Below are 9,056 nucleotides of genomic sequence, written 5' to 3'. Positions count from 1 at the left end.
GTGTGTGGGGGACCCCGGCTGCAGACCCTCGCTCCTGCGTGACTGTGCATGGGGGGGCGTCTCCGTCTGCACCTCGGTTTCCCTCTCTCCTCCCTCCGTGTCCCCACCCCGGGAGCCCTGGCTGGTGCGGGACGGCCCCAAGACTGACCACCTGACCTGTCCACAGGCACCGTCTGCGTCCTGCTGTCCTTCCCCTTCATCTTCAGCCCCTGCCTGGGCTGCGGGGCGGCCACGCCTGAGTGGGCTGCCCTCCTCTACTACGGCCCGTTCATCGTGATCTTCCAGTTTGGCTGGGCCTCCACGCAGATCTCCCACCTCAGCCTCATCCCGGAGCTCGTCACCAACGACCATGAGAAGGTGGAGCTCACAGCACTCAGGTGGGGGCCTGGGCACCCTCCCCCGTGGGCAGGGTGGGCCCTGGCGCGGCGTATCAGTCAGCGGGGCCACGTATCGAGTGGCCACAGACTCAGCAGCTCGAGACCAGGCAGTCTTTTATGTTTATTTTTTGGAGAGAGGGGTCTCACTCTATTGCCCAGGCTGGAGTACAGTGGTGTGATCTCGGCTCACTGCAGCCTCCACCTCCTGGGCTCAAGTGATCCTCCTGCCTCAGCCTCCTGAGTAGCTGGGACTACAGGAGTATGCCACCACACCCAGCTGTTTTTTAAAGGTTTTGTAGAGATGGGGTCTCACTATATGGCCCAGGCTGGTCTTGAACTCTTGGGCTCAAGTGATCCTCCTGCCTTGGCCTCCCAAAGTGCTGGGATTACAGGCGTGAGCCACCGCACTCGGCCATCACACATTTCTCCTGTCGCAGTTTTTGGGGGTCAGGAGTCTCCATGGTTGAGCTGGGGGGAGAGGGGTGTTGTGCTTCAGGGTCTGTCAAGCCTGCATTCAAGGGGTTGCCCAGGATTAGGGTCTCAGGGAAGGCTGGGGGTGGTCCCTCCTCTGTGCTCACATGGTTGGTGGAGGAATTTGCCGTCTTGGACCTGTGCAGATCATGGTGGCCGGCTGCTGCTTCTGAGGCCAGCAGGGGGAATCTGTGATCCCAAGAAGTCCTAAGTCCTCTCTCCCAAAGGATGGCCTGATTTGGCCAGGCCCGCCCACGGTAGTCTCCCTCGAGAGAATCTCGCTCTGTCAGCCAGGCTGGAGTGCAGTGGTACGATCTCGGCTAATTTTTTTTTTTTTTTTGTATTTTTAATAGACACGGAGTTTCCCTGTGTACCATGTTGGCCAGGCTGGTCTCAAACTCCTGACCTCAGGTGATCTGCCTGCCTTGGCCTCCCAAAGTGCTGGGATTACAGGCGTGAGCTACTGTGCTGGCCTTTTTTTTTGTTTTTGTTTTTGTTTGAGATAAAAGTCTCACTCTGTCACCCAGGCTGGAGTGCAGTGGCGCGATCTCGGCTCACTGCAGTCTCCACCTCCCGGGTTCAAGCGATTCTCCTGCCTCAGCCTCCCAAATAGCTGGGACTTCAGGTGCCCCCACCACGCCCGGCTAATTTTTGTATTTTTAGTAGAGATGGGATTTCACCGTGTTGGCCAGGCTGGTCTCGAACTCCTGACCTCAGTGATCTGCCCGCCTCGGCCTCCCAAAGTGCTGGGATGACAGGTGTGAGCCACCACGTCTGACCAGTAATCTCCCTGTGGATGTGTCTGAGCTGACCAAGGTCCTTGGTTAGAACACGTTTGCAAAGTCCCTTTCCCTCTGCCATAGAACGCCACTTAGCCCTGGCTACATCCTGGGAGTAACGTCCATGGCAGACTTACAGGTCCTGCTGCCACGGGGAGGTGATGGGACGCGCAGGCCTCTCTGGGGCTGACTTAGAATTCTTTCTGTTGGCCGGGCGCGGTGGCTCACGCCTGTAATCCCAGCACTTTGGGAGGCCCAGGCGGGTGGATCACGAGGTCAGGAGATTGAGACCATCCTGGCTAACACGGTGAAACACCGTCCCTACTAAAAATACAAAAAAAACTAGCCGTGCGAGGTGGCGGGCGCCTGTAGTCCCAGCTACTCGGGAGGCTGAGGCAGGAGAATGGCTTGAACCTGGAAGATGGAGCTTGCAGTGAGCCGAGATCGCACCACTGCACTCCAGCCTGGGCGACAGAGCGAGACTCCGTCAAAAAAAAAAAAAAAGAATTCTTTCTGTTACACCGGGGTGCGGCGGGTGCCCGGCTTATCCACTCACTTGCTAGAGGCACGGGAAGAGGTTCTTCTGGTTATGAGGATGATGTATTGCGCACCTGCTGTGTGCCTGGTGTAGTTCTAGGCCCTTAACATGAATCTCAACTTCCTTAACCCTCCCTGTGAGGTGGGAGGTGGGAACTGTTCTCTCCCATGTACTCCAGAGGAGGGCTCGGCCCCAGCTGGTGCCCAAAGCCAGGGCCCACACAGCGCCTCTGTGTCGGGGGAGCTCGCTGTCTCCACATCTGACCCTGCATCACCAGCTCCGCCCACTCTGGCCTCCTCCCCACCCCCGGATCTGAGTTCCCTATTATGGGCATGAGACAGGTGCAGGCGCTAACGACACGGGTTGCCCAATGCCCAGGGCCCCTGAGGGCCCCAGCTGACCGGGGCCAGACCCCAGGCACTTCCTACGTGCCATCGCTTTGCCAGCTGACCTCCTGCTGTGCTCACGTGGCCTCTGGAGGTGGCATGGTTCCCACTTTCAGAAAGAGACTGATTCGTGGTGGGATTCCGAGGACCCCCTGGGGTGCTCCGTGCCTGGCCGGGCTGCGGGCAGGGGCCGGCCTGGATGCTTCTAGACCAGGGAGCCCTCGCCCTGTAGCCGCCCAGCATCTGGGGAAGAATTCTCGAATTTCGGCTTCTGAGTCTCTGGGTTCTCAGACTTCGGGGTTGTAGCGTGGACTCCGCTTGGCTGAGTCACCGCACCCTGGTCCTAGGCACGAAGCGGGGAGTTGCGGGTCACAGCTGTCCTGCGTTAGATAATGTGCGGGCTGGGGAAACGGAGGCCAGCAGGGGCTTCCTGGAGGCCACAGTGTGACGGGGGCTAGAATCACCCATCAGTCAGGGGTTCCCCAGGCTGCTCTGACGGTGCGGCCACGCGGGGAGGAAGTGGCCCGGGGTCCTGGCGTCTTGTTGAGTCCCTGCCCACCTGCCCGCCAGGTATGCGTTCACCGTGGTGGCCAACATCACCGTCTACGGCGCCGCCTGGCTCCTGCTGCACCTGCAGGGCTCGTCACGGGTGGAGCCCGCCCAGGACATCGACATCAGCGACCAGCTGGGGGACCAGGACGTGCCTATGTTCCGGGTGAGCTGGAGCCCGGGTGGGTCGCCTGAAGTCCTCAAGCCAGGGATAGGGGCTGGGCCAGCCGCCACTGACCGCTTCCGCCGGGTCCCCAGAACCTGTCCCTGCTGGTGGTGGGTGTCGGCGCCATGTTCTCACTGCTGTTCCACCTGGGCACCCGGGAGAGGCGCCGGCCGCACGTGGAGGAGCCAGGCGAGCACACCCCCCTGTTGGCCCCCGCCGTCACCCAGCCCCTGCTGCTCTGGAAGCACTGGCTCCGGGAGCCGGCTTTCTACCAGGTGCGTGCTAGGGGCGGCGGGGCTGGCGTGGACCTCCTCTCCCACCCACTGGGCCTTTGCTGTGCGGGGCAGCTGCATCCAGACACAGAGCACACGCGGCTGCTGGTGCAGCCCACACCCGGGGCAGACATCACTCATCAAGCGCCACTTTCCTCTCCCCGGCCCACCCCACTGGGCAGTCACTACTACCAATGGATCAAATGCCAGCTGCACGGGGTGCCCACCCTGGCCCTGGTGCCCCCTGCTGGTGGGAGTGGAGAAGGCCCTCCTGACCCCTGGCAGTCCCTCTGTCTCTGCCCACAGGTGGGCATGCTGTACATGACCACCAGGCTCATCGTGAACCTGTCCCAGACCTACATGGCCATGTACCTCACCTACTCCCTCCACCTGCCCAAGGTGAGCGGGTTGGGGTGGGGACGCTGGGCTGGGACAGCCCGAGCCTGGCGAGCCATGACTGACACGCCGTGCCTGGCTCTGCCCCCACAGAAGTTCATCGCGACCATTCCCCTGGTGATGTACCTCAGCGGCTTCTTCTCCTCCTTCCTCATGAAGCCCATCAACAAGAGAATTGGGCGGAACGTGAGTGCACAGGGACCGGGGCGGAGGACGGGGTGCCCTGCAGCTGAGATCCCAGCCACTCCGGGTTCCAGCCCTGGATGCTTCCAGGCCTCCGAGTTCCCGCCTTGTAGAAGCCCTGGAACCACAGGCTAGGTGACTTAAGAAACAGAAGCCAGGCCGGGCGCGGTGGCTCAAGCCTGTAATCCCAGCACTTTGGGAGGCTGAGGCGGGCGGATCACGAGGTCAGGAGATCGAGACCATCCTGGCTAACATGGTGAAACCCCGTCTCTACCGAAAATACAAAAAATCAGCCGGGTGTGGTGGCGGGCGCCTGTAGTCCCAGCTACTCGGGAGGCTGAGGCAGGAGAATGGCGTGAACCCGGGAGGCGGAGCTTGCAGTGAGTTGAGATCGCGCCACTGCACTCCAGCCTGGGCGACAGAGCGAGACTCTGTCTGAAAAAAAAAAAAAAAAAAGCAGCCCCGGATCTGGGAACGAGGAATTCTGGGACCCTGGCTTCTGCGTGTCTCAGGTTCATACTCTCGCGGCTGCTGAGCTCTGCTGCTTTCCGTCCACCCTGTGCAGCTACTGAAGGCGTGAAATGTGGCCGCGGGGTCTGAGCCGAGTCCGTCATTTGCTTTCGTTGTAACTGACCTGCCTTCAGGCAGAGTAGCCACATGTCTGCAGCCGCTGTGGTGTGGACAGAAAGCACAGCTCCGGCATGGAGGGTCTGCCGAGCCTCGGACTTGTCCAGGGCCAGCGCCCGGGCTCCTGAGGGACCATCCAGCTCATGCCCCGTTTGCTGGGGTTGGAGGTAGGGGTGGCAGATTGAAGACCAGAGAGGGCCAGCACTAGGCTTGGGGGCACCCAGTGGTATGGGCCTGACCCCGGGGCTGTCCCTACAGATGACCTACTTCTCGGGCCTCCTGGTGATCCTGGCTTTTGCCGCCTGGGTGGCGCTGGCGGAGGGGCTGGGTGTGGCCGTATACGCAGCGGCTGTGCTGCTGGGTGCTGGCTGTGCCACCATCCTCGTCACCTCGCTGGCCATGACGGCTGACCTCATCGGTCCCCACACGGTAGGGCTGGTAGCCGGGCTGGGGCTGGGGAGGCCGGGGCCTAGATCTCGGGATGCACGCTGACCACCTTGCCTGTGTCTCCACAGAACAGCGGAGCGTTCGTGTACGGCTCCATGAGCTTCTCGGATAAGGTGGCCAACGGGCTGGCAGTCATGGCCATCCAGAGCCTGCACCCTTGCCCGTGAGTGCCACTGTTCATTCATTCATTCTCTCCTTCCTTCCTTCATCCATTCTTTTGTTCAGTAAGGGGGTACTGAGCACCTGCTGTGTGCCCAGCAGTGTTCTGGGTCTGGGCATCCAGCTGTGGACCAAAGACACCCGCCCCAGTGGGAGTCATAGACCGGGGAGACCTCTCGTTTCTTCCACTGAGCACTTCATGTATTCATTCAACAAACGCTAGGTCTGTGTGTGCAGTGCTGAAAACACTGTACAGAAATATATCGGGGGTGGACCCAGCTGGAAGGGAGCCCCGAGTTTGTGTAAACCAGACCCATAGAACTCAGCGTTCAGACACGGATGGTTCTAGACCACGGCATCACAGCATTCATGCCTGTAGAGGCTCAGGGCCTGGGGCAGAGCCAGCCGTGTGAATAGTCACAGAGGTGAACGTGTGGTCGGGACTGGCGTGGGTGGTGTGTAAAGGTGAACGCTCAGAGCAGCCTGGGCAGCCAGGGCAGGAAGCCAGGGAGGGCTTCTTGGAGGAGGTGACATGCACCTGACACCTGCAGGATGTCAGAGCGTTCCAGGCCAAAGCCCTGGGCGGGACCACAGCTGGCGTGTTGGAGGAACAGGGAGGAGGCCCTTGTGGCTGGAGCAGAGGGAGGAGGGAAGGGCAAGGAGGGGACGGGGCAGGTCGTGGTGGGCCATGGGGAGGACTTGGGCCTTGACCCTGAGGACAGTGGGAGCCATGGAGATCTGTGGGCAGAGGAGGGACAGGCCCTGACCCAGGCGCTCAAAGACGCCCTCTGGTGGCCGCTCCCGGGAGGACAGCTGGTGGGGGAGAGGGTGGAGCCTGGGACCAGGGCGGAGGGGACTGGGCGGATGCAGGTGGGCCGTGCTGGAGCTGGACGTGGGGAGACGGGGAGACGTGGTGGATTCGGGATGGACCCTGGAGGCAGGGCCGACAGGACGGGCCGAACTGCTGGGTGTGGGACAGGAGGGAGGGAGTTGCGGGGACCCCAGCTCCTGGCTTGGACAGGACAGAGCCGCCGTCAGGTGGGAGGGGAGGAACAGGTTCAGCTTGGGTGGGGGGGGGGGGGCCCCGCGGTGCCTGCTCAGCCCCCGTCTCCTCCCACAGCTCGGAGCTCTGCTGCAGGGCCTGCGTGAGCTTCTACCACTGGGCAATGGTGGCCGTGACGGGCGGCGTGGGCGTGGCCGCTGCCCTGTGTCTCTGCAGCCTCCTGCTGTGGCCCATCCGCCTGCGTCGCTGTGAGTCCCGGCGCACCCTTCCCTCCCCAGAGACTGACCACGCCAGGGTCGGGGTGGGGGGGCATGCGCTGCACTCCACCCTCCCTAATGCCATTTCCACCCCTCCCTTGCAGGGCACCCTGATGCCCGGCCCTGATGATCTCCTGCCCCTGTGCAAGGGAACCGCGGGGATGCACGAGGATGCCCCCCGGAACCTCGAGGAGACGCCCCCACTGCCCCTCGCTTTTCTCTGGACCCCCCCACCCTCCATCCTCGCCCAGCTCCCGGCGATGGGGTCGGGTGAGGACAGCAGTGATGCCCGCCAGGGCCTTGTGAATCCAGGGGCTTGCAGGGACCCCTGGGCTTTGAGGGTGCCCCATTCTCAACTCTAATCCCACCCAGCCCTCTGGAGGACTTGGGGTGCCCCTCTCGGCAGGGAGCAGGAAGTAGGAATCCCAGAAGGATCTGGGGGAATGAACACCGCTGGCCTGGGGGTCTCCAGATGCTGCCAGGGCCCCCTCAGGACGGCTGGAACCTAGAGGAGACCCCGTTACGGGGTGGTGGGCTGGGCCTGGACCCCGCCGTGGTGGGCAGCAGGACTGCCCAGTAGGCTTGGTGGACTCTGTTGGCAGCAAATAAAGAGATGACAGCGGCCTGGCTCCTGTCTGCCTGGGGGCGCTCTGGGCAGGGGTAGGCTGGGCAGGGCATCGCAGCCCTGCCCTAGTTGGGGGCGGCCGGCAAGCCCAGCATCTGCCTCTGTCCCGAGCCTCTGGTCCCCTGGGACAAGGTTAGTGCCCCCCTCATCTGGGTGCATACAGTGGGTGCGTCATGGCAGCATGCATTTATCGGGGCGTGGGCGTGGAGGAAGGCAGGGGCCGCTGGCAGGTGGAGGGGCAGTATGGCTCCAGACCCCACTCCCGGTAGTTCTGGGTGGTGCCAGGCGGGCGCTGGGGCGCCGACAGGGAGGGCACGTAGTCTGATGCCCTCCACAGCGGCTCCACCCCGTACCGGTTCCTGTTGATCACTGTAGATGGGACCCGGGTCACTCTTTGCCCCCACCTCCTCGCCATTGGCCAGCAAGGGGCTCCCAGACCCCCCTGGTGGTTTCACCCTGGCCTAGGTGGCCTCGTCCCCCAGGCTTCCCAGGGACCCGCCCCGTACTTGACCTCACCATATTCCTTGCCCCGGATCAGCCTGTCTTTCCATAGCGCGCTCCCCCACCGGGTGCTGGGGACCTGGTACTGGGCAGGGATGATGGGGTCGTGCCAGGCGGTCTCCCGCAGGTGCTGGGTGTAGGCTGCAGTGGGGTGGGGGCTGGCGGTCATTCCTGTCCCCCTCCAGCAGGCCCAGTGCCCAGGGCGGGGAGGGCAGGCACTCACGCGATGGCATGCTGTGCTCGCGGTGTTGGTAGCAGCCATGCCAGCGGTTGTAGGCCTCGCGGAAGGGGATGGCCGGGTCCAACGGCAGGTTGTACCAGGCTTCCCGGGTGTCCGAGTTGGTCAGGCCCGTGTACCACAGCTGGCCGGCTGCGTCGCGTCCCATGGGTGTGTACTTCCAGCGTGTGGCCTGCCTGATGGCCAGTGGCCAGCGGGGACCCTCCAGGGACAGGTAGTCATCGCTGAGGGTGGGCAGGGGGCAGAGACTGAGCTTGTCTCTACAGCGAGTGCTCTGACCCCTTTGCGATGTCTGCCAGGGTGGAGGATGTAGAGGCCTGGCCCACGGCGTGGGGCCTTCCTCCCTCGCCACTTAGTGTCTGTCCTTCAGCCCTGGATCCCCCACCCCAGAGTGGGTGGCAGAGGAGAGAGGCTGACTCCCCCTCTCCCCACACGTCCCACCCCAGGCACCCAAGTCAGCATTAAACCTTTCTGTTCTGAGCTTTTCTTGCCTGGAGAAGAGGGAGGGGAAGAGGACGAGGGCCCTGGCTAATCCTGGGTTCCTATAGTACCTTGTCCAGCCTGCAAGACCTGCAAGTCCCTTCCTTTGGGAAGCTCCCCTGGCCTAGAGGTGCACCAGGAAGAAGTGGTCTGGGGCTGGCACTGAGCCATGGCCCAGGGAGGACTGGTGGACGCACTAGGCCAGGTGTGTGGCTCACACCTGTAAACCCAGCACTTTGGGAGGCTGAGGCAGGTGGATCACTTGAGGTCAAGAGTTCAAGACCAGCCTGGCCAGCATGGCGACACCCCATCTCTACTAAAAATACGAAAATTAGCCAGGCATGGTTGGGGGTCCCTGCCATCCCAGCTACTCGGGAGGCTGAGGCAGGAGAATCACTTGAATCTGGGAAGTGGAGGTTGCAGTGAGCTGAGATCATGCTACTGCACTCCAGCCTGGCGACAGAGCGAGACTGTCTCAAACACAAAAAGAGAAAAGACTCAGGCCGGGCGCGGTGGCTCACGCCTGTAATCCCAGCACTTTGGGAGGCCGAGACGGGCGGATCACAAGGTCAGGAGATCGAGACCATCCTGGCTAATATGGT

The 9,056-nt window shown here is 62.5% G+C and overlaps 2 protein-coding genes across 3 annotated transcripts; one reads left to right on the top strand and one right to left on the bottom strand.

Moving 5' to 3' along the window:
* The first annotated feature begins 10 nt into the window (after positions 1-10).
* On the top strand, positions 11-7,232 carry MFSD12 (major facilitator superfamily domain containing 12). 2 transcript variants are annotated; one of them, XM_026451067.1, is made up of 9 exons: positions 11-377; positions 3,122-3,266; positions 3,359-3,541; positions 3,845-3,937; positions 4,028-4,120; positions 5,003-5,173; positions 5,260-5,354; positions 6,471-6,601; positions 6,715-7,232. In XM_026451067.1, the coding sequence occupies exons 2-9, from the start codon at positions 3,258-3,260 to the stop codon at positions 6,735-6,737; spliced, it is 798 nt and encodes a 265-aa protein (XP_026306852.1). In that variant the 5' UTR covers positions 11-377; positions 3,122-3,257; the 3' UTR covers positions 6,738-7,232. The 2 variants fall into 2 exon arrangements, with proteins under 2 accessions (XP_026306852.1, XP_026306853.1); XM_026451068.1 differs by lacking the exon at positions 5,003-5,173.
* Positions 7,233-7,403: 171 nt separating this feature from the next.
* CUNH19orf71 (chromosome unknown C19orf71 homolog) lies at positions 7,404-8,759 on the bottom strand. Its single transcript, XM_026451069.2, has 3 exons — positions 7,960-8,759; positions 7,752-7,877; positions 7,404-7,604 (listed from the first exon to the last, which is right to left on the bottom strand). Exons 1-3 carry the CDS (start codon positions 8,120-8,122, stop codon positions 7,423-7,425), a joined length of 471 nt encoding a protein of 156 aa, XP_026306854.1. The 5' UTR covers positions 8,123-8,759; the 3' UTR covers positions 7,404-7,422.
* Between the last annotated feature and the right edge of the window lie 297 nt (positions 8,760-9,056).

The sequence above is a fragment of the Piliocolobus tephrosceles genome, unplaced genomic scaffold, assembly GCF_002776525.5.
Source record: "Piliocolobus tephrosceles isolate RC106 unplaced genomic scaffold, ASM277652v3 unscaffolded_27300, whole genome shotgun sequence".
Lineage (NCBI taxonomy): Eukaryota > Metazoa > Chordata > Mammalia > Primates > Cercopithecidae > Piliocolobus > Piliocolobus tephrosceles.
Note: the sequence above shows the minus strand (reverse complement) of the source record. Positions and strands in the feature narration are given on the sequence as shown.